The sequence below is a fragment of the Delphinus delphis genome, chromosome 15, assembly GCF_949987515.2.
Source record: "Delphinus delphis chromosome 15, mDelDel1.2, whole genome shotgun sequence".
NCBI lineage: Eukaryota > Metazoa > Chordata > Mammalia > Artiodactyla > Delphinidae > Delphinus > Delphinus delphis.
The window spans coordinates 84,379,260-84,403,935 of record NC_082697.1 but is presented as its reverse complement, the minus strand read 5'-3'; the positions used below and the strand labels follow the sequence as shown (position 1 = coordinate 84,403,935).

The following is a 24,676-nucleotide window of genomic DNA, read 5'->3' as shown; positions in this document are numbered from 1 at the left end:
GTTTTCATAATAGGAGGAATGCAATATTTGCATGATCTCAAAACACTCCCCTTCCCGCAATGCTCTTCATCACCAAAAGGAATGGTAACTTTACAAAGAGCAACGTGGTGGATACCAACTGAACCAAGGGTCAAGGTTAAAACACCACAGTGACAGGACGGTCATCCTGCTGCCGGCAAGCGGCCACTGAAACAGTGATACGGCAACCGGTAAAGTCTGCAGGACACCTATTAAGTAAGACTGCATCAATGCTAATGTTCCTTTATATTTTAGTTTCCTCTTACACTTAATAAATGACCTGCTTATGTCACCATTTTCTTTTTTTTAATTAATTAATTTATTTATCTATTTCTGGCTGCTCGGGTCTTCGTTGCTGTGCGCGGGCTTTCTCTAGCTGCGGAGAGCAGGGGCTACTCTTTATTGCGGTGCGCAGGCCTCTCATTGCTGTGGCTTCTCTTGTTGCAGAGCACGGGCTGTAGGCGCACGGGCTACAGTAGTTGTGGCACGCGGGCTCAGTAGTTGTGGCTCATGGGCTCTAGAGCGCAGGCTCAGCAGTTGTGGCGCACAGGCTTAGCTGCTCCGTGGCATGTGGGATCTTCCCGGACCAGGGCTCAAACCCGTGTCTCCTGCATTGGCAGGCAGATTCTTAACCACTGCACCACCAGGGAAGTCCCAAGCCCACCATTTTCAACTAGCTTTTATTTTTCATAAATTTTCTAATGGTGGTAAAATACTCATAACATAAAATTTACCATTTTAACCATTTTTAAGGGTGTCCTTTTGTGGCATTAAGCACATTCACGCTGCTGTGCAAAGATCACCACATTCCATCTCCAGAACCTTTCCATCTTCCCCAGCTGAGGCTCTGTCCCCATTAAACTCTGACTCCCCAGCCCCCTCCCCCAGACCCTGCCATCCGCCTCCATGAAATTGACTCCAGGGACCTCATGTAAATGGAATGACACAAGGTTTGTCCTTTTGTTTGTTAGCTTATTAGCAGAAGGCAGTAATAGCATTTTCTTTGTTATGCTCACTAGCATAACGTCCTCAAGGTTCATTCATGTTACAGCCTGTATCAGAATGCCCTTCCCGGGACCTCCCTGGTGGTGCAGCGGTTAAGCATTCGCCTGCCCATGCAGGGGACACAGGTTCGAGCCCTGGTCCGGGAAGATCCCACCTGCCGCGGAGCAACTAAGCCCGTGCGCCACAGTTACTGAGCTGGCGTGCCACAACTACTGAGCCCATGTGCCACAACTACTGAAGCCCGTGCACCTAGAGCCCGTGCTCCGCAACAAGAGAAGCCACAGCAATGAGAAGCCCGCGCACCGCAACGAAGAGTAGCCCCCGCTCGCCACTAGAGAAAGCCCGTGCGCAGCAACGAATACCCAATGCAGCCAAAAATAAAATAAATAAGTAAATGTTAAAAGGAAAGAATGCCCTTCCTTTCTAAGGTTAGATTTCATTTTTTAACCTCATTCCATAAGCGAGTACCCTGGGACTGAGGAAATACGCACTCAAGGCTTTGGGGTAAAGGGGCATATGGGCGAGCAACCCGCCTGTAGCCAGGAAATGAGATGAGCAGCCCTCCCCAGTAAGCTCCGGCAGCCCAGTCCCTTGGGAATCCCAGGAAGCTCCCCACTTTCATCGCCACAGCCGTCTCTGAAGTAGCCTCCCTCCCTTGAATTCTTCCCCTTCCGGAACCCAAGTCATGACACTCTCAGCATAAATCAGCCTCAACGGTGCCACGGAGCCCACTGGAGAAAGGCCAGCTGCTGGGCGCACCCCAGGGCCCTTGGGGACCAGAGCTGGCAGCCTCCCCACCCCATGGCCTGAGGGCCAGCCTCACCAACTCTCCCCTGGTGCCCCTGAACCTCCCCCTCCATGCTCTGCCCTCTTCCAGGAATGGCCTCCCCCTGCATCACCTCCTCTGCCTTCCTGGAGAACTATTCATTCTGAAGGGTCCACCCAAATGCCCCAACCTCTCTGCAGCCTCTCCTGCCCTACGGTGGGTACGGGTGGCTTCTGCCTGTCTAGCATCTATCCCTCACGCAGTCAATGGCCCCACTTCCGTCTGGGGCCGTCCCTTCTCCGCTAGCACTCCATCAGGCTCAGGTGGAGCTGCACCCCACCTCGACCCCAAGTCATGGCTGACTCCTCATCTCCAAGCTCCAAAAGAGAGGCTGTGACCTAGCTCTGGCATAGCCTTTCCCCCAACCTCAGCAGCAGGTCCGAGAACGGGCACGAGATCCAAGCCAGGACAAGAACACTCGACTCCAGGGCCATGGTGATTCCGAAGGGTTCCGCAGGAAACTCTCCATTCGTAAGCACTGTGGGCGGTCCAGAGAATGGAGCCACCAGAGGAAACAGAGCCCAGAGATGGAGAGAGGCAGCCTGGTCGTCTTTGAGACCCTGGATCCAGCTGTACCTGAACCCACATGCTTTTCACTTCTGAGTACCAACCTTTTTTCTCTTCTTTTCACTCCCCCACTGCCCCTTCCTCCTCTTTCTCCTTCTCTCTCTTTGCTTTAAGCCAGTTCAAACTGAGGCTTTGTTACTTATAACTGAAAGTGTCAATGTCACCCTCAAACCCTTTCTTACCCAGGCATTCAAGCAGAAACCATACTGACATTTCCAGCATATTTATCAGTATCTCAATTATGCACTTGTTCACATATTATTAGCAGACCGAGTCCTCCCCTAAACGATGAGCTTCTGGAGGGGAGGGGGTAAGCTTTGCATAGGACTCATTTTGGTGCCCCAGCCCTGGCTCTCAACAAGGTTGTTGTTGGTTTATTAATTTATTAATTTATTCATTTATTCATTTTTGGCTGCATTGGGTCTTCATTGCCGCATGCGGGCTTTCTCTAGCTGCGGCGAGCGGGGGCTACCCTTCGTTGCAGTGTGCAGCCTTCTCATTGCGGTGGCTTCTCTTGTTGCAAAGCACGGGCTCTAGGCACGCGGGCTTCAGTAGTTGTGGCACGCAGGCTCAGCAGTTGTGGCTCGCGGGCTCTAGAGCGCAGGCTCAGTAGTTGTGTCACACGGGCTTAGTTGCTCCACAGCAAGTGGGATATTCCCGGACCAGGGCTCGAACCTGCTTCCCCTGTATTTGCAGGTGGATTCTTAACCACTGCACCACCAGGGAAGTCCCTCACCAAGGTTTCTGAATGAATCAGTGAACTACCTAACCAACTGTGGGTGCCCAACCAGTGGACAAGTCAGGCATGCCCGCCACATGCCAGACCACGCTGGCCCCTCAGGGGACACAGGGTGTCTGAACAGCCCCCAGCCCACGCCTGCTCCAAGCAGCTTGCAGTCTGGCTGCGGAAGGGCGATCAATGACACGGGGCCGGCCGGCCTCTCCCCTGCTTGAGACGGGGACTTAGGACAAACCGGGGGGGGGGGGTGCGCTGGGTCTGGATGAATCTGAAGGTGCGTGCCTGCACTGCTGGGGGCGTGGGGTCTCTGGACAATTGTCACTTCCTAAGTCTCCCTGCACATCTGTCAGCTTAGGTTTGCAGTCCAGGCACAGGGCAATGAACGGAGATCTGCTGGTGCTGAAAGGACAGCTCCCCTGGGAGCCCAGCACAGCTGCTGGCACCCCAGTCCCGCGGCACCAAGCTGTCATGTAATCGGCACCCACCGTGCCAGTTTAGACGCATTTCCTCCAAACTGTCCTATGAGGGGAGCAGCATCCCCGTGTCACCCGGCCCTGCCCCCACACCCGCTCCTGGCCGCATCACCACCTGAAATTCTAGCATACGGTTATCTGTCTGTTGTCTGTTTCTCACACCAGAATGTGAGCTCCACGAGGACAGGGTCAGCCCTGTATCCCCAGCACTGGGGACAGCGCCCAGCACACCACAGCACGCAGCAATTATTGCTTAATCAACGAACAAATGAAACAGATTTCCATGCGGTGCAGCCAGGTGTCCACGGCAAGGGCAGGGCACGTGCTCCTGGCTGGCCTCACCGTGGCCCAACGCCACACTACAGACCCAAGCTCCCTCCCCTCCCTCTCCTGCCCCACCTCCAACTACAGACCTCCACCCAAGCGGTAATTATTAAAATCGGGGCCACACAACCGCCAGGGCTCCTGCTCCCTTCAAGCCCCCTCTTGGCCTCCAGTACTTCCGCCTTCTGGTTGGTGAGATCCGCCCACATGGCAGGGTCGTGGCGACTTCCAGACAGCCCCAGCCCAGATGCCCTTGTGCCCTTGGTGACTCCTTCAGCTGGACATTTGCGGAGGAGGGGGAACTTCATCATCGGGTGGAAGATGGGAGCTCAAGGGCAGACCACACCCTGCAGGTCTGACCTTCACCATCTGGCAGCTCCTGCTTCCCTAAAAAGCAGGACTGAAGGTGCAGGGACCTGGTCCCAAGACGAGACTTTCTCTTAGTGTAACCCTAATGACTCTGCTTCACTCAGAGTTATTCACTGTCCATTCTGCGGCCAGAGGGACACACCCCACACCCTGACACGTGTATGCACCTGGGCCACCCCTCCTGCAGCAATGGAGGACCTGAGTCCCAGGGAAGCTAAGTGACCAGCCCAAGGGTGCCCGGTGGGTGAGTGAAGGGACCAAGACGAACGGTACACCATCAGAACACTCAGTCCATGCTGGGCTCTGGGCCAAGCACTTGCCATGCTCGGCATTTAGTTCTCCAACTCTCTGATGAGGGTCAATTATTTTGTCCGTTTTACAGATGAGGAAACGGAAGCTCAGAGACTCAATCAACCCTGTGAGATTAGTACTACTATTATTTCCCGTCTTTCAGAAGAGGAAGCCAAGGCACAGAGAGGCCATGTAACATGCCCGAGATCACACAGCCATTAGGGGGAGGGGCCCCGAGGCAGACCCAGGCGGTCCGACAACAGAAGTCACCTGTGGTGAAATTCCACTTTCCAATTCTCAAGTACGTAAGTCCCCTACACACGAACCTTCAAGTTGCGAACTTCCAAAGATGCGAATGTGCTACTACCCAGACATCACTGGATCGTGTTTTCAAGGGGGTAGATAGCATTGAATCCAGCAAGGAACCAGAACCTGTGCCACCAACGTCAGGCGAGAGTGACATTGCAGCTCGCCCTCCGTCTCCTACTGCTGACGACCCTTCAGCTCTGCCATCTCCCACCTCCTCTCCCCACTCCAGTCAGTACCTCTTCTTGCCTGTTCCCTCGATGCCAGCCCCTGTGTGCCAGCTGTTGTGCTGCGCTGCTGTACTTGCCAAGGTACTGTACTGTAAGATTTAAAATGTTCTCTTGGGACTTTCCTGGGGGCGCCGTGGATAAGACTCCGTGCTCCCAATGCAGGGGGCCTGGGTTCGATCCCTGCTCAGGAAACGAGATCCCACACGCATGCCGCAACTAAGAATCTCCATGCCACAACTAAGGAGCCCGCCTGCTGCAACTAAGACCCAGCACAACCAAATAAATAAATATTTGTAAAAGTTTTCTTTATTTGTTGTGTTTCTTTTTTATGTACTATTTGTGTGAAAAGTATTATAAACCTATTACAGTACGGTACTATGTAGCCAATTGTTAGTTGGGTACCTAGGCTAACTTTGTTGGACTTACAAACACACTCTCGGGGCGGGACTCATTCTTCTGTAGGGGACTTACTGTATTTACTATGTGCCATCCACTCCCAGGTAACGTGGAGAGGACATACCTGCTCTCTCCACTGCCCCAGGTTCGTGGGGAGACAGCCAAGGGAGCAATTCAAATGTGGGGCAAGATGGAGACAGCAAGCAACAGAGGTGAAGGAACTGAGGTTATGACAAGGCAGAAACTGGGAGGCAAAGGAAACCAACAGAGACAAGGGTGAGGAAAGGAAAGGAGATGGTGAACGCGGAGAATAGGGTAAACACCCAGAGAGTCACTGAGGCATCTATGGGGGCACCTGGCCTCCGGCTCCGGCTCCCTTGGAGCCCTACACGCACTAAACTCTGTAACAAGCTCAGGTGCCCTGCTGTTTAAGAAACGACTTCACTTAGTCACGGTGAGCACTGTCCACACTCACACTTTCTGTGAGCTGAGCCAGCACTCCGTGGTCAACTCCAGTGGCCCTTCCACTCATCTGGCTACGGATCCCCGGGGCTGCCAGGGAGGGGTGTGAAGAGGTCTGGACCTCAGCCTGGGAGCTCTGACAGCACGGGGATCCTTGCAGGGAGGGCTGGGTTCCCTGCAGGGAGGAATCGGCAAAAACTCAGACTGTAGGTCAGACAGATCTGAGTTTAGAGCTAGCTGTCCCTCTCACCTGCCATCAGACCAGCCTCCCTGTCAGCCTCATCTGTACCATGGGGCCAATAACACTTATCTGGCAGGGTAAAGAATGGATTAGAATCAATGCACACGGCATCTAGAGCAAAGCCTGGAACATACAAAATGCTCAGAAAAAATAACAAGAAAAAATTAGTGGCAGAGAAGCAGTCTGAGACACTGAGAATTAGTCCGCCCAAATCTCGATCCACACTTCTTATTGCACCTACCTGGCCGTGTTCTTGATTTGCTTCTCTGTTGGCCAGGAGTCCCGGGTTGAGGCATCAGAGGCTCCCTCTGCTCAATGGGAAGAAAGATTTTGAATCCCATGATCGATTAGTGATGCCTGCCCTGGGTACAAGGGAAGGCTGACAGTAGGTGTGCTATGTATCCTACCCTAATAATCCTATTAATGTTCAGGCAGTACTACCCTTAAACAAGAGGGACTCTGTCCCTAAGCCTGTGCCTTTAGATCCATTACTTCTCCAACTTTCATGCACACATGAATCACTGAAGGATCTTATGAAAATAAACATTCTGATTCCATAGGTCTGGGGTGGAGCCCAAGATTCTGCATTTCTAACAAGTGCTAGCTGACGCCAATGCTATGGATCTGTGGAGCACGTGTGGATCAGGGTTTAGAGGTCCTGCTCTCACAAACTCAGACTAACTTGTTAGGGAGACTTTGAGCACCTTGGTCACGGGGGATGCAGCCCTCATCGCTGGCAGTGTGAGCTGTCATCCTGGACGTTCACTTTGTGAATAACACGGGCAGGACCAGGCAAGTACTGCTTCACATCTCCTGTCCTGTGTCCTTGGAACAAAAGGTGGGTGCAAATCCATACAATGGAACATCACTCAGCCTTAAAAAGGAAGGTACTACAATGAGGTATCACCTCACACCGGTCAGAACGGCCACCATTAAAAAGTCTACAAATAACAGATGCTGGAGAGGACACAGAAAAAAGAGAACCCTCCTACACTGTGGGTGGGAATTTAAGTTGGCACAGCCACCATGGAAAACAGTATGGAGGTTCCTCAAAAGAAGTAAAAATACAGTTACCATATGATCCAGCAGTCCCACCCCTTGGCATATCTGGACAAAACTATAATTCAAAGAGATACATGCACCCCTATGTTCACAGCAGCACTATTTACAATAGCCAAGACATGGAAACAACCTAAATGTCCATCGACAGATGAATGGATAAAGATGTGGCATATATATACAATGGAATATTACTCAGTCGTTAAAAAGAATGAAATAACGCCATTTGCAGCAACACGGATGGACCTACAGATTATCATACTAAGTGAAGTAAGAGAAAAGAAAGAGAAAGACCCTATCATTTACCATATGATATCACTCATATGTGGAATCTAAAATATGACACAAGTGAACGTATCTACAAAACAGAAACAGACTCACAGACATAAAGAACAGACTTGTGGTTGCCAAGGGGGAGAGTGGGTGGGGGAGGGATGGCTTGGGAGTTTGAGCTTAGCAGATGCAAACTATTATATATAGAATGGATAAACAACAAGGTCCTACTGTATAGCACATGGAACTATATTCAATGTCCTGTGATAAACTATAACGGAAGAGAATATGAAAAAGAATGTATATATATATATGTATAACTGAATCACTTTGCTGTACAGCAGAAATTAACACAACATTGTAAATCAACTATACTTCAATAAAATTAATTTTTTTTAAAAGAGGAAGAAAATTCTGACACTTGCTCCAACATGGATGAACCTTATGCTGAGTGAAAGGAGCCAGACGTAAAAAGGACAAGTATTGTAGGATTCCACTCACACGAGGTCCCTAGAGTAATCATATCCAGAGGGACAGAAAGTAGAAGGGTGTGGGTCAAGGGCTGGAGGAGGGGGACGGCGGAGTTAGTGATTAACGGGGACAGAGTCTCGGTCTGTGAAGATGAAAAACTCCTGGAGACGGATGGTGGTGACGGCTGCACAGCAAGGTGAATGTACTTAATGCCGCCGAGGTGTACACGGAAAACTGGTCAAAATAGTACATTTTACATTAGGCATAGTTTACCATAATTTTTAAAAAACTGACTGCATCCAAATGCTGTGAAGGTTTGTGGGTGATGCCACTGCCGGCATTGGCAGCCAGAAAGATGTGAGCAGCAGGCAGCCTTGGGTAAGAGAGAAGACAAACCACAGTCACGCTCCCCGTCCGTGGGTTACACATCCCAGGGATTCAACCAGCCGGGGATGGAAACTACTACGCGATCCGCGGCTGATTGAATCCGTGGATGGTTGAATCCACGGATGCAGAACCCGCGAATACGGAGGAACACCCGCAAGAGATCTGAGCATCCGCGGACACGCCAGCATTCGCGGGAGTCCTGGAACTAAATCGGCTCCCTGATCCCCGCTCCCCGCCCCCGCGGGTACGGAGGGACGACTGCCGTTCATCCGCGAAAGCCTTGCTCTGAAGACAGCATGAACGCCATAGGCTGATGCCCAAGAAAGAGTCACAGCCCAGTGACCTCAAGCATCCATTTGTTTCTCTTCCTGTTTCATTTCCAGGTTTCAAAGACACTCATGAATTGCCTTGGAATTCCCAGTACGGGCACATGGCAGCTGAGAAGCATGTGAAATATTAATGAATTCATATCACTCCTGAACTTGTATATGTGCAGGACTAGAGGTAACTTGCATTAGACATAACTCCTATTCTTTTCTTTTTAATTGAAGTACAGTATAGTTGACTTACAATGTGCGCCAGTCTCTGCTGTACAGCAAAGTGACTCAGTTTTACACATACAGACATTCTTTTTTCAATATCCTTTTCCATTATGGTTTAGCCCAGGACACTGGATATAGCTCCCTGTGCTATGCAGTAGGACCTTGCTGTTCACCCATTCTAAATGTTGATAGTTTGCATCTACCAACCCCGAACTCTCAGTCCACCCCTCTCCCTCCCCCCAACCCCTTGGCAGTCATAAGCCTGCTCTCTACCTATTCTTTTTTTTTCCCTACCTATTCTTTATGTTGGCAACGAGGTGGACACTGAACTCCAGATGTGAGCAGTTTCATTTCCATATGATAGGTTTCAATCACATTTTCAAAAAAAATCAAATAAAATATTTCAGCTTTACTTAAATACTGTTTAACTTTAAAATGTTACACTTATTCATCTTAATCTGTATTTTGCCTTTTCAACTTAATAGAAGTTTCTGAATATTTTAGAATTAAACATCATTTAACTTTTTTCAGTTTCTGACATTTGCTTTAATTTACATTTGTGGGGTTTTTTTAATTACATTTTTCATTTGAATCCTTTAGACTAGTGCTCTTCCAGAGAAACTTCTGCAATGATGGAAACATTAAATGTCTGTGTTGTCCCATACAGCAGCGCTGGCCACATGTGACTATAGAGAACTTGAAATGTGGCTGGTGTGACTGACGAACTAGCCTTCTAATTTTATTTTAATAAATTTAGATTTACTTTTTTTTTTTTTTTTTTTTTGGCCGCATGGCATATGGGCCCTTAGTTCCCCGTCCAGGGATCAAACCCATGCCCCCTGCATTGGGAGCACAGAGTCTTAACCACTGGACCTCCAGGGAAGGTCCAAGATTTACTTTTAAACAGCCACAGGTGGCAAGGGCCACAGTCCCCGACAGAACGCCTTTAGATGATTACTGTTAACAGAACCCAAATATAAGTGAAAATCTTGACTATAGATAATGATTTTGCTGCAGTGAAATCAATCAAATAAATCACATGACATACATAATAATTAATAAACTATGTCTTTATTACTCATCCAAGCAAGGCTGCCCAGCAACGAATGCCAAAGACGCGTGTAAAAATTAACTACGCTCAGCTGCCTTTCTATTTATTTATTTATTTTTTTGGCCTCGCCACTCGGCATGTGGGATCTTAGTTCCCCGACCAGGAATCGAACCCATGCTCCCTGCAGCAGAAGCGTGGAGTCTTAACCACTGGACCGCCAGGGGAGCCCCTTCAGCTGTCTCTGATGCCAGCCAGTCTTCAATCAGATGACGGCCACCGTTTTACAGAGGGTTCAATGTTGTCACCACAGAAGTATAGTTGTCGGAAGGAGGACAGAACCCATTTTGTTGAGAAGCTTGTTAGCCTGGTTGTTTTACTTTAAATAACCAGACATAAGGCAGGTGGGCTTCCGCGGGGACATTGCTCTGGCCCGACTGCGTTTGGGGCGGGGCTGTCAGTGAATGAACAAAGGCGGCCGGCGCACAGACAGTGTGTTCTCAGAGCCCTTCCAGTCCCGGCGAGGGTGCAGGCAGCAGGGAGGGCTCGGAATTCTAATCCCCGCGTCCAGTGGGGAGTAGAGACTCGGCGTGCGAGACACGTGCCCTGCAGCTGCGGGTGATGACGATGATTATTCCCCAGGGTCGTGGGGGGTGGGGGGGATGCAGACAAGCAGGGCCCAGACAAACCCAGGTGTGAATCCTACCAACTGCTCGACGGCCTCGGGCGAACCAAACAGGACTAGAAACTGCCGCTACTCCCAGGACGGCCAAGGATCAGAGGAGACGATGTACAGGAAGTGTGGGTCATCTATCTGCCCCTCCTCCATGAAGCCCTGGGCCGACCGTGCCCCAGGTAGCCCGGCAAGGCAGAAGCACCCATGAGCCCCAGCTCCCCTCCCACCCCTTCTCCAGCCATGCAGATACCTGCTGACGTCGGAGAAAGCTCTACCAAGGTGGAAGGGTCTCTCCGACAGCCCCGTGGATGTTGAGAAACTTGCTTGTTACAAACTGCTTCGAGTCCTCTCCGGAAAGAGACAGACTGGATAACAATAACGACATAAACAGCCACCACTCTGGAGCACCGGCTGTAGAAGGACCTCGCCAGATGCTTCACATGCCTCATCTTCATCACCTCAAGAAGCACAAACGTTCACAAAGCCCGTGACCTTCAGAATTTCAGAGTCCCGGCTGGTGCAGGACTGGTCCTAAGTGGCTGTGAAGGGACCTCAGATAGAAGGACGGGACTAAACCTACAGAAGGCCTCCCAGGGCCACTGCCACCACCCCACCTGTGAACCTCACTTACAAGGAGGAAAGCAAGGCTCAGGGGAAAAGTCCCCTGCACAAGAGAAGACGACAAAGAGGAGGGTGGAATCACAGCACAGGCTCCTGGCTCCTTCTATGTTTCCCAAGGACCCCGCCATGGAAGGAGTGGGACCCGATCTTTTTTTTTTTTTTTTTTTTTTTTTTGCGGTACACGGGCTCCGGACGCGCAGGCTCAGCGGCCATGGCTCACGGGCCCAGCCGCTCCGCGGGACGTGGGATCCTCCCAGACCGGGGCACGAACCCGCGTCCCCTGCATCGGCAGGCGGACTCTCAACCACTTGCGCCACCAGAGAAGCCCAAGGGGCCCGATCTTTGGCCTTAGGAGCAACTCCAAACACCATGGCAGGAACTGCGCTGGTGGTGGGGCAGGTCCCCAACCAAGTCATCATAGTCTGGGCTGTCGGTGAGCCTCGGCACCCGGCCAACACCCAGAACTGACAATGGATCAGGTATGTGCTGCAGAGATGCTCCTGCAGCGCTGTGCACAGAAGCGGAATCCAGAAAGCAACTTGAGTGTCCAAAAGTGGGAAATAATAAAATAAAGCAGGGTGTGATGACGACATGGAATATTAAGCAAAAGCCCCCCTTAGGCTGAGGTTGCAAAGCAATTATGAAAGACAAAGGAGACTGGATTGCGGCAGGTCCACTTTCAAAAATTAGAATACAACGCTAGCTATAGAGTATCTACAAAAAAGCCTGGAAGAAAAGTCAACACATCTAACAGTGATGATCTCCAGACCATGGGATCAAAGGTCTGCTGCTTTCGTCTTTATACCTACTTCCCATAATTGAAAAACTTTTCTCCAAGGAGCATGTGTTACATTTATAACCATAATGTTAGTTTACAGTGGCCCACGTTTAAGGTCACGTTGCATTAAGCGAAAGAGGGTACCTATGTCTTCGGAGGTTAATTCGCTCATCCTAAGTCACACAGCCAGTATTACGCACGGATTTTGATTGGTAACTGCTCAGGTGCCGTTCTGGACATGGAAGCGGCAGGGGGCACAGACAGACAGGTGGACTACACTTCCCAGCTTCCTTGCAGTGAGGTGGAGCCACGTGGGGCTCACCCAGGAAACGTGAGACCTCGCTGCCTTCTAGGACACGCGGAACCCAGTTTATTTTTCTTCTCAAGTTAAGAATTACAAGGACCCACAAGCCCCCTGTGTATCTTTCCCTCCCTCCCTTACAGGTAGCCACTAACCTGATTTTGGAATCATCGTCGTCTCACTTCTCACGTACTTTTCTCTGCATTCCTAAATGACACAGTTTACTGGGATTTGAGTGTGACATGATTGGAGTCATGCTTTCTTCCGTGTTTTGCTACTGTTCAAACACGTCTGTGAGATTCATCCATACGTTGCCTGGGACTGGACTTGTTTTCCTTGCAGGATTACTGCTCCATTGCACGGATACATACGGTTCCATCAACGTGGACCTCTGGGCTGATTCCAGCTCTTGCTTACCTTGAACAGTGCTGCTGAGAAGATCCTGGGCCACCTCCCCCGGCATACATGTGCAGAATTTCTCTAGCGCAGACACCCAGAAGAGAGTAGCCGTGTCCAAGTTTACATGGTAATTTCTGTTTTCCGAAGTAGTTATGATAGTATTGTCAGACCTCTTATATATTGAATACAAGAATGGTGTCCCATGGACTCTTATTTCGCATTTCCTCGATCACCAACGCCAGCGAGCAGCTGTTCCCATGCTTTTGGCTCATCTGTGTCCTCCCTTCCTGAAATGACTCTCTTTTTACATTTTCTATTGGGCTGTCTTTTCCTTATTGTGGTTCTTTATAGATTCTGGATATTATTATTTACTTAATTTTTTTTTTTGGCCGTGCCGTGCAGTTTTTGGGATCTTAGCCCCCCGACTAGGGACTGAACCCGTGCCCCCTGCAGTGAAAGCGCTGAGTCCTAACCACTGGACCTCCAGGGAGTTCCCGATTCTGGATATTAATTACTTGTTGGTTAAATATGTTGCAAATGCAAATATGTCCTTCAAGTTCGTGGCTTGTCTTCTCCTGTCTTCCTGGCATTTTGTGGTAAATAAAAATTCATCATTTTTAATGTAGTTGAGTTTATCAATCTTTCATGGTTTGAACTTTTTGTGTCTTCAGAAATCTTTACCTAGCATGATAGCCAAAAGATATTGTTTCAAATTTTCAAAAAGTTTTCAATTTTTTTTTAAATTTCACTTGCAAATCTTTAATCCATCTAGAAATGCTTTTTCTGTATGGTGTGAGGTAGGACTCTAGTTTCGTTGTTTCCATCTAGATTATTGTCTCAGTACCATTTATTCAATAGACCATCCTTAACTGGGTTCATCAGCAAGGCAACCTTTGTCAAAAGTCAAATGCCTTTATATACATGAATCTGTTTCTGGCCTCTCTGTTCTGTTCCATTGGTCAGTTTGCCTAGCCCTGAACCAACACTACAGTCTTTAATTCCTAGAGCTTGATGATAAGTATGTTCCTGGATGTAGATAAACCATTCAAGGACTCGAGATTAGAACCTTAAAGATCAGCTGGTACAACCACCCACTGAGAAACAGAGGCTCAGAGACGGAAAGCATCTTTTGCAACGTCACACAGGAGCAGTGTTAAGAGCGGAATGTTTGTGTCCCCCCTCCAAAAAAAAAATTCATATGTTGAAATCTAACCCTCAGTGTGATGACATTTGGAGGTAGAACCCTTGGGCATAATTAGGTCATAAGGGTGAAGCCCTCATGAATGGAATTACTGCCCTCTGTCTCTTTCTGACCTATGAGGATACAAGAAGTCGGCAGTCTGTAACCTGGAAGAGGGCCCTCACCAGAACCCGACCTTGCTGGTACCCTGATCTCAGACCTCCAGCCTCTAGAACGGTGAGAAATACTTTTCTGCTGTGTATAAGGCACCCAGTCTACGGTACTTTGTTACGGCAGCCTGAAAGAACTAAGACCAACACCCATCTCTCACCCTGGAGGACATTCCTGTCCTGTTCAATATGACAACCACTGACCACATGTGTTTATTGAGCACTTGAAATATAGCTAGTTCAAACTGGGATGGGCTGTGAGTATAAAACACACCAGATTTTGAAGACTTGTGGTTGAAAATAAACTGTAAAATATCTTATGAATAATTTGTTTATATTGATTACATATTGAATATCCTTTGGATATAAAGTGGTAACTAAAATATATTCTCATAATTAATTTCACCTGTTTCTTTTCACCTTATGACAGTGAGATGGGAAATTAGCCACACATTAAACTGAACGGCTATGAGAAAATTTAAAACTACCTCTGTGGCTTGTATGCTATTTCTATTGGACAGGTCTGGGTCATACTATTAAATTCACTCAATCACAAAGCCTTGATTAAGGACCTAATATGTGGACTGGACGGTAGTAAGGGCCGCACAAGGAAGAAGGGAACAGAAATAGTTCTAATCAATGCATTCCATTTCCTCACTGGACTCGTCACCTGTAGAAGCGTCATCAGCCCAAGCATGAAAGAAATGGTTCATGGTCCAGCCCTCAGCCCAGCTGGAGAGCCCTATTCCAGTTACAGCGGGAGCAGCACCAGTGTCAAAATCTAGAGATCATTTAGACCAACCCTCCCGTCTAACGGATTAACCAGTAGAGGTCCAGAGAGGTTGAGACGCCTACCCAAGGTCACACAGCAGGTGTGGGACAGAGCTCCTTCCCCGCATCTGAAGTCTCCAGCCCCGGGTTTCTCCCTTCCCTTCGAGTGAACACTCCACCAACTTACATCTCACACCAGCACACAGGACCCTCGAGAACAATCCTCTGAAAGTCCAAGTTCCCACACCAGACGAGACTGCCTCGCAGATCTGTGCAGCCAGCCCCTCCCACCTTCCCGCCAAGAGAAACACCACAGGAATTCCTCCGGGCCTTCCCACCAGCAACCCCTTTCCAGCGGGACTCCCCAACTTCATGAAGGAGACACAATGCCCCCCCCCCCCCCCCGCCACCAGAGGAAACAGAGATGAGACTGAGAGGGAAAGGACCCAGTCCTGCCTCCCCACTTTCCCGCCCTGAAGCCGAGCTCAGCCCGGCCTCTGGGGTCAAGCTGTGCTCCATCTGACAGCAACTTGTGGAGACTTCATGGGACCAGGGACCCTCAACAATTGCCAGGAGACAATGAGCTGTGTAGGTGTGACAGCAAAAAGGATGCCAACCCAGCTCAACTCACCACCTGCCCACTCCACCCACGGAGGCAGGAGGCCTGGCGGGAGGGTAAGAGCAGGTGAAGGCGGGCTCCCCGGGGCAGGAGGCCGACGCCTAGGGCTGCACACCCAGAGCAGTGGGTCCTCCCGCAAGCCTCCTAGGGGCGAAGGGGCAATCCTAGAAAAGGGTTTTCATCCAGCTTTCAGGCAAGCCCACCCCGCCAAAATCTTAGAGGAACTTAATATTCCCTCCCCTCCCCCCAGCCCCTTAATTGGGAATCAAAGCGACAAGACCTTGGCTTCCACTCGGCAATCTGAAATCACTTTAGAAGAAGAAACTGAGGTTCAGGTGGGACCACAGACTTCCCACTATGAAAAAGCCAAGATGTATAGGTCCTGGTCCTGTGCCTCAGTTTCCTTACCCATTCCTCCTGCTTGCTATGAGGGTGGTCAGGGGTGGTGCGGGGGACAGGGGTGGTCGGGGGTTCGCTGGGGCGGTGCGGGCCAACGCCTTTTATCATTAGCAAAAGCGCCGAATAGCGATTGAGCCCGTGCAAAGTGCTTTCAAGAGATCATCTCACTTAATCCTCGCGGGGACCCCAGGGGTGGGGACTCTCATTATCCCCGCCTTTGAGACCTGGAAATTGAGGTTCAGAGAGGTGAAGCGACTCGCCCCAGGGCACCACGCTAAGTCGGAGGCGCGGGGAACCCGCGCTCCTCCCGGGTCCAGGGCGCAGAGCTGCGCGCGGAGACTCACAAAGACAACGACGTCTCGTGTCCGGTTTCTTCCGGCCGGGGACAGGGTCCATTTATCACCCTGAATTCTCGGGGCGGCGGGGGGAGCGCGCTGGCGGCGCAGGAAGCCGGACCCGCCGCCCGCGCTCCCCACCCCCGCTCACCTCGCGTACTTCGTCTTCTGGAAATCCAGGAGCCGCGGAGCGAACATCGCGGCGGTTCCATCAGCCTCCAGCCCGGGGCTCCGACCGCGGCAACTTGAAGAGGCCGCGGCGCCGGAGCAGCAGGTCGGCGGCCGCGGGGCGGGGGCGGCCGGGGGCGCGCGGAGCCGAGCTGGAGCCGAGCCCGGAGCCGCCGACGCCAAATCCCGAGCAGCTGGTGGCGGGCGGGGCGGGGGGGCTCCGGGCCAATCGCCTGAGTCCCCGCAGCCCCGGCCCCCTCCCCGCGCGGGGCCGACCCCTCCCAGCCTCGCTGCGGGAAGGGAACCCTGGGGGAGGGGTGGAGGCCTAGGGGGAGCTTCCGAAAGCAGCCCCTTCTTCCTTGCTCCCCGGGCCCCCTCGTCCCGTAGTTTTTCCTGCGAGAAGACTGCCTGTTAGACGGAGCCCCGCTGTCCCCCGCGGCGGGGGCTGGGACGCCAGGGGGTCGGACCCTGCCCGCGTGCCCGCCCTGCGACCCCTCTCGTGGCCGGCCCCAGGGCGCGCCTGTAGCTCACACTCCCCCCTCCGCCCCCGCCTTGCGTCCCTGCGAGGTGCGACGGCCCCAAGAGGATGGCGCAGTCTCTGGGGAACCCCCTAATTCCCAGAGGCTGTGACTCTGGGGACCCTCACGACCCTGAGACAGGGGCACACGCATATGGGCATTTGGTCGCCAGGTACCCAGGATGTGCCCACCACCACCCCAGCCCCCAAACCCTGCCCCTCATCTTTACAAAATTCAGCTCTTCTTTAGGGGACCTTGGCCTGGGCGATGGGCTATGTGAAACCACCTACTGGAAGAGGTGACACCCTGGGGGCTGCTGGAAGGCAGGACGGCCTTTGATGTGGAAAGACAGGTCCCCGGGTAGATCAGGTCCCTCCTTCCCACGCACACACCTCCCCCTCCTTCCCTCTCCTCCCTTCCCTTCCCAAGCCCCAGCTCCCTGCTACTTTTTATAATAAGATTTATTTGAGATCCTACTACACAGTCAGAAAATAATCCCACCCACGTTCTCTGCCCCAAGGTAGCTAGAACAAGATGAAGGAGAAAGACAAAAGGACTCCATCCAATTCATTTCTGCACTCCAGATGCTGGGCACACGGTGGGCACACACACCTGAAATTGGTGAGGACCAGAAGGGTTGCAGGTAGATGTGTTCAGAGGCCACTGCAGGGCCAGGGGTGGGATGGTCAAGAGAAGCGATCCAGGGATGCTTAGGAGGTAAAAATCCACCAGACCCTGTTGATGGAGGACTAGAAGTGGGGGGTGACCCCTGGGATTCTGGCTGGCCCTGCTGGGTGGGTACTGGTGTCACCTAGGGATGGGGGCGGTGACAGGAGTAGGGGAGATCGTGAGTCGGGTTTTGGCCAGGTGAGCTTGAGGTCAAGGTTGGCATGGGTGGAAGGCCAAGGGATGGACATGTGGGCCAGAGGGTCTGGCAGGGTCCCAGCCCAGCCGGTGAGGAGGGGCTGGGAGGGTCAAGCTGGAAAGATCCCTTAGCGCCGTGGGTTTCGAATTGCTCTCTGGACTTGCTAGCGCTGTGACTTCCAATACAATAACCACCAGCCTCGCGCAACTACTTACGTCTACGTTGAGTTAATCGAAATAAAATTGAAAATTCAGTGCCCTGGTTACTAGCCGTATTTCAAGGGGCTACCTTATCGGACCATTGCCAGCATCATGGAAAGTTCCACGGGCCAGCACGACACCAGAAGATCGCGGAGTCAACCTAGGGCATGGTGAGCAGCATTTAAAAACAAAGTGGAGTAGAAAAGATGCAATGAGAACACGTCACGTTCAAGAAACTTCTGTTTGTATACATCTGGGTCCTGGTTGCGATGGAAGATCTATTTCTTACTAGGAGTCATGGTTAAGAAGGACGAGGAGGGCTTCCCTGGTGGCGCAGTGGTTGAGAGTCCGCCTGCTGATGCAGGGGACGCGGGTTCATGCCCCAGTCCGGGAAGATCCCGCATGTCGCGGAGCGGCTGGGCCCGTGAGCCATGGCCGCTGAGCCTGCGCGTCCGGAGGCTGTGCTCCGCAACGGGAGAGGCCACAGCAGTGAGAGGCCCGCGTACCGCAAAAAAAAAAAGGAGGGCGAGGCTCACAGATGTGGTGTTTATAGCACCTCCTGTCCCCTCATATAGAGGAGGGAAAGGGAGGCTGAGAGGGGCCAGGGCACCCTCCCAAGGTCGCACAGCCTGAGGAGCAGGACCTGCCCCAGAACCCAGCCCTGCAGGCTCTGAGCTCACTGCCCGCCACAAAACCCCTGTTCTAACGAGTTCTTAGATCTCCAGGAGCCCAAAGTCAAACTGAGTCAGGTAAGGCTGAGCCCTGCATATCATGGCTTCTTTCCTGACCTTGACCTCCAACACCATTGCTCTGACCCCCAAACTCTGCCCCCAGCCTCACTGTCAGCCGCACCAGGACACACCTGTCCCCAGACACAAGCCAGACCTCCTCCAAAGCCCTCAACCCCAACTTCCAGAAAAAGGGCCCTGCTGGCTTTTCAAAGCTGAGAGCCCCACACTTTCTGGGGTGGCCAGGCCAGGCTCAGGGGGCCTGCCGGTAACCACAGCTCCCCAGAGGCCGAGCAGAGACACACAGAGAGGTGGCCTGGGCCTCCCCCGGGTTCCTGGGCCTCCCCCGGGTTCCTGGGCCTCCCCAGCTCCTGGGCCTCCCCCGGGTTCCTGGGCCTTCCCCGGGTTCCTGGGCCTCCCCAGCTCCTGGGCCTCCCCCAGCTCCTGGTCCACTGGCCTCCTCCCGGCCCCCACCTGCGGTCGACCTTCAAGCAGCTCTTGGCTGTGGGCTCAGCAGGGCCCCGGAGGAGACCCCCGAAAGGAAACACAAGCCTAGAAATGGATTTTCTTTTCCTCCCAGAGCAATAGAAGTTGAATAAAAAACAAGTTACTATTTTTACGGCTGGGATCCAGTTGTTATAGCAACCGAGGGCCTGACTCCTGCACGGGAGCCAGGGTTGGACTGCGTGTGACGGAGAAGACAGGTGGGCTCCGGGGGCAGCAGGGACTGGGGGACAAGCCTCAGGCCCCTGACCTTGGGGCCTGCCTGGGGTCCAGGTCTGCCCCACCCGCCCCCCCGATCGGAAGTCTGGCCCTGCTCGCTGCTGACCCACCTCACCATGGCAGGTGGTTCTAACATCCTCTCCCTTTGGTGCAAGCCCACCTCCTACTAGCGCTGTGGTCCCAGACTCGGCCCAGCCTTGCTCCCAGAGCCTTACTTCACCAATCCTGGGACTGGGTGACATGCCCCATCTCCACCTGCGGCCCTGCCACAGTGGCAACTCTCGGGCAGAGGAGATCAGATCCTCGACCTCACCTGGCCGAAACCCCACTCGCGATTCCCCCCTCCCTCTCTGCTGTTCCTCCTCTGGTCCCCTATCTCCCAGAGGTGGTACCAGCATCACCCCACCGGGCCAAGTTGGACGGGGGTTGGGAAGCCCTGAAGTGGCCTCCCTGGGACTCAAGGCGAGGCGCTAGCTCTCACGCCTCCGTCCCGTCACTTGTAAAATCGGGGTAACAGCACCCACCTTGCCAGGTCGGCGGGGTAACAGCACCCACCTTGCAAGATCGGCGAGGAGCAAAGGTGGCCCGGGGCTGACATGATTATGGAAAGTTTGCTTCCCCGTTAATCCTCTCTGTAACTCTACGTGGCAGGCGTTGGCGTTGCTAATATACAGGTTAGGACACGAGCTCAGCCAGGTTAAGCCACGCAGCAAGCCACACGGCTAGATTGAAAATCAGACCCGGGGCTGTCTAAGCCTTAAGCCCCTGCACTATTGAACAGACGTTGATTATGCACTTACCGTATTCCTGGCTCTTCGGAGGTGCAGGGCGGGAAGTAGGCGGGTGAGATAAAGGCTGCCCACCCACCCATGCCTCTGTCCCCTTCCCTGGAGCCCTGAGCACCTCACCAGGCTCTCCCTGCCCCGCAGCGAGCCCCGACCTGATCCTCAGCCTCCTCCCTCTTGCTGACGTTGATCTCCAACCGTAGGTGTGAAAAGGGCACCTACTGTGCGCCTAGCAGGGTGTGGGAGCCAGAGGGAGCCACAGTCCTGGCCGCCTAGAGCTTGGGATCTGGTGTGACAGAAGGGACGTGGGACAATTGCAAACCATCTGTTCGTTCGCTCAGTCGGTGAATTTGAGTAAATGGCACCTGCCTGATTCTTCACGTACATCACCTCATGAATCCTTTCAGCAGCCAGACAAGGATTCCCACTCAGCTGACCGACTAAGGCTTGAAGAGGTGGCTGGTGGCAGGTAGGAAAGGTGGAGTCGGGTTTCATACCCAGGCTGACCTCACAGCAAACCCCCTGCTCGTTTCCAGAATTTCTCTTTCAGCATCCCAGCCTCCCTGCTTGGGGCACACAGGTGAATGGGGGGCAGGCCTGGTGAAGGCAACAACCCAGGGGCAGACAAAGTCTTGGGGGGTTGGGGACCAAGGAGGGGGAGCAACTTTGCCTGGGGGCTCAGGGCTGAGAGGAAGTTGGGGAAGCTTTCTCAGCTGAGGCTGTACGATGGCTGGAAGGTAGCCAGGAGGACGAGGGGCAGCCAGCGGAGGAAGCGTCTTCCAGGCAGAGGGAACAGCATCTGCAAAGGCTCAGTGGCACGGAGCAGCCTGAGTGAGGGGTCTGGACTCTACCCTCTAGGCATTGGAGAAGCAAAGCATTTTAAGCAAGGGGGTAGGCGAGCGGCACTCTCCACGCTACGGAAGCTCTGATGCTCGTGGAAGATGGGCTGCCATTTAGGGCAGGAGCAGAGACACCCAGCTGAGCTGAGGGAGCAGAGACTAGAGATGCTGGAAGACAGAATCTACATGTCTTCAAGTGGAAATGGGGGGAAGGAAGGCATTGGAGTGGCCCCCCAATTCCAAGCTGGGGCCCAGCTTCTCAATGACAATACCACATTTCATCAAATCTAAGACAGCATCCAGGTAAGGTGCACTTTTGTGTACCACTCAGAAAGATAAATCGCTAGCAATTAATTCTGCCGACACGGTATTGTGAACTTTTTCAAGCACACAGAGCAGTTCAGAGAATTGTACGGTGAACACGCATATAAACACCACCCGGAATCTACTGCTAACATTTGGTCCTATCACGAATCTATGCCTTGATCCATCCATCATTCCACCTTCTTTTTTTTTTGAGTGCATTTCGAAGTAGCTTGGCGACATCATAATAAACGCTAGCATACATATCTATTACGGTCCTCTTTTTAGGAGGAAATCAAAGAGTGAAATACAAGTCTTGAGCAAATATTCACTGATATACTAAGTGAAGTAACTCGAAAAAGAAAGAAAAATACCATATGTGGAATCTAAAATATGACACAAATGAACCTATCTACCAAACAGAAACAGACTCACAGACATAGAGAACGGACTCGTGGTTGCCAAGGGGGAGAGGGTTGGGAGACAGATGGCGTGAGGGGCTGAGGTTAGCAGATGTAAGCTTTTATATACAGAATGGATAAACAACAAGGCCCTACTGTATAGCACAGGAAACTTATTCAACATCCTGGGATAAACCATAAGGGAAAAGAATTCTTTTTTAACTTATTTTTTTGGCCACGCTACGCGGCATGCGGGATCTTAGTTCCCCAACCAGACATTAAACCCGTGCCCCATGCAGTGGAAGTGTGGAGTCTTAACCACGTGACCAGCAGGGAAGTTCCCTGGAAAAGAATATTCAAAAGAATGTATATATGTGTATAATTGCGTCACTGCTGTACAGCAAAAATTAACACAACATTGTAAATCAACTATACTTCAAAAAAAAAAAAGAAGCACATTCACTGACATTTGACAAATGCATACGCATATGTAAGCAAAATCCTATAAAGATGTAGAACCCTAGAAGGTTCCTTCATGCCCTGTGCCGGTCAACCCCCAGCCCCACTCCCAGAGAATACCACTCTTCTGGTTAGTTTTGCCTGTTCTAGAACTTTCTATAAATGGAATCATACAGTCTGTATTCAGCATAATGCCTTGGATGTCTTTTGATATCCTTTGATCCTCAGCATAATGTCTTTGAGATCCATCCAAGTGGTTTCGTGGGTCAGTAACTCATTCCTTTCATCACTGAGTCGTTCCCCAGCGTGTGGGCGTAGCAGGGTTAGTGCAGCCATTCCACTGTTGATTGACGCCTGGGCTGTTTCCAGTGTTGGGCTGTTACCGCCGCTAAGAGGTCATCAAATGTTAAGACACATCCTGATTTCAGGGCTAAGCTGGGAACTGCAGCTCGAGCCACTGGGAATTGAGCATTTATTACCTGCAAGGTGTGGGCTCTGCACATATTCGCTCATTTCATCCTTCCAGCATCCCTCGGTAGGTTTCTCCCCCTGTTTTACAAAGGGGGAAACTGAGGCAGAAAGAGGTTAAATCACATGCCTAAAGGCAAACAGCAAACAGAGCTGGAGTCAGGAGCCAAATCCGGGGAGGATGGGTCCAGGGCTTAACTTCTGTGCCAGCCGCCCTGGAGGCGAGAGTGGGGCTGCCTAGTGTGCCTGGGTCCTACCCCAAGAGGGCACCACTGCTGACCACTTGTTTCCTCAGGGCCCTGCAGAGATCCAGGCCTGGTGAGGGCTGCTATAGACCCCCAGGTGGGCCAGGCGGGCCCTAGAGTGGAGGGAAGACGCCGAAGCCTCCTGAGGCAGAATTCACAGGCCCATCCCAGCGCCCCAGGAGCAGAGACGGGGTAAGAACAGGGGGCCCGGGACCTGTCCCTCCCCCACCAGCGCTTCAAGGGCCCAGCGAAGTCCCTGCCAGGCCACGACCCCTCCCTCCCGTCCACCCCCTCCCTTCCAGAGCAGTCTCTCTAAAATGCAAACCTGATCAAGATACTCTCCCCATTGCCCTCAGGGCGGAATCAGGATGAAAGGGCCTCACCCACCATCACAACGGTAGATGACTCTAGACCCCCCCAAACACTCGTGCTTTCTCCCACTCTGTGAGTATGCAGATGCTGTTCCCCGCCTGGAATGCCTTTCCACCTGGCAGGCCTCTATTTGCTTTTCCAGATTTAGACGGAGAGCAAAGGGCTCTGCCAGAGCTTTTGGGAAAATAGCTTCTTCTTCCTTTTGTGCCACCTTTGAGCCACGCATATCTTATCTATGTGTGTGTGTGTGTGTGTGTGTGTGTGTGTGTGTGTGTGTGTACATGTGTGTGTGCATGTGTGTATACATGTGTGTATACACGTATGTGTGTGTATATAAGTGTGTGTGTGCGTATATACGTGTGTGTATATATACGCGTGTATGTGTATGCATGCATATGGATGAAACTATATAAAATGGTTTCTATATACATATATCTCTCAGATTTTATAACGTATTGCAGATTTTACCATGTACATGTTCCATGTTTTATTTTATACGTGTGTATGTAACTACTGGAGTATTAGTCTAACCAGGCTCCTCCATCCTCTGTCATCGCCCACAGCTGGGACCCCGACCATTCATTCCTTGTTCAGGCTACCACGTGCCAGGGCCCGGAGCCTGATGGAACTGCTGGGCCAGGGAAGCCAGGGGCAGGGGGCGGGGTGGGGGGGGGAGTCTTCCTCCTTTACACCCTTGACTCCCTTCCCCCACCAGCCAGCTTCAGATCTTCCCAGAAAGGAAAAGAGCGGCTCCCAGGAGCCAGCTCCAGCCCGGTTGGGTTCCCCGGAAGCAGGCTCTGAGATGAGATTAGCCTGAGGGGATTTAGTAAGGGACTATTTTTGGGGTGGGCAGCAGGGGCAGGGGGAAGAGGCAGGAAGGGGCGGAGTGAGCGGCTGGGCTGCAGGGCACTCTTTTTCTTTTTTTTTTTGCATCTCAGTCTATTTTTTTTTTAACATCTTTATTGGAGTATATTTGCTTTGCAGTGTTGTGTTAGTTTCTGCTGTATAACAAAGTGAATCAGCTATGTGTATACATGTATCCCCATATCCCCTCCCTCTTGTGTCTCCCTCCCACCCTCCCTATCCCACCCCTCTAGGTGGTCACAAAGCACCGAGCTGATCTCACCGAGCTGATCTCCCTGTGCTATGCGGCTGCTTCCCACCAGCTATCTGTTTTACATTTGGTAGTGTATATATGTCCATGCCACTCTCTCACTTTCTCGCAGGGCACTCTTGACAGTGGCTTCCGCAGATCTCAGGCGAGTTCTGGAGCTGGGGAGACCCTCCAGGAGTGAGGGAGTTGGGCCTTTACACCCTATCCGTCAG

At 52.0% G+C, this 24,676-nt stretch overlaps 1 protein-coding gene across 4 annotated transcripts in view; it reads right to left on the bottom strand.

Annotated features, from left to right (window-relative positions):
• Positions 1 to 16,610, bottom strand: part of MMD2 (monocyte to macrophage differentiation associated 2) — a 49,437-nt gene extending 32,827 nt beyond the window's left edge. For all 4 annotated transcript variants that reach the window (XM_060033205.1, XM_060033204.1, XM_060033206.1 and 1 more), the window contains exon 1: positions 16,428 to 16,610. In XM_060033205.1, coding sequence (XP_059889188.1) covers positions 16,428 to 16,474 — 47 coding nt within the window. In that variant the 5' untranslated portion in view covers positions 16,475 to 16,610. The remainder of the gene's footprint in view (positions 1 to 16,427) is intronic.
• Between the last annotated feature and the right edge of the window lie 8,066 nt (positions 16,611 to 24,676).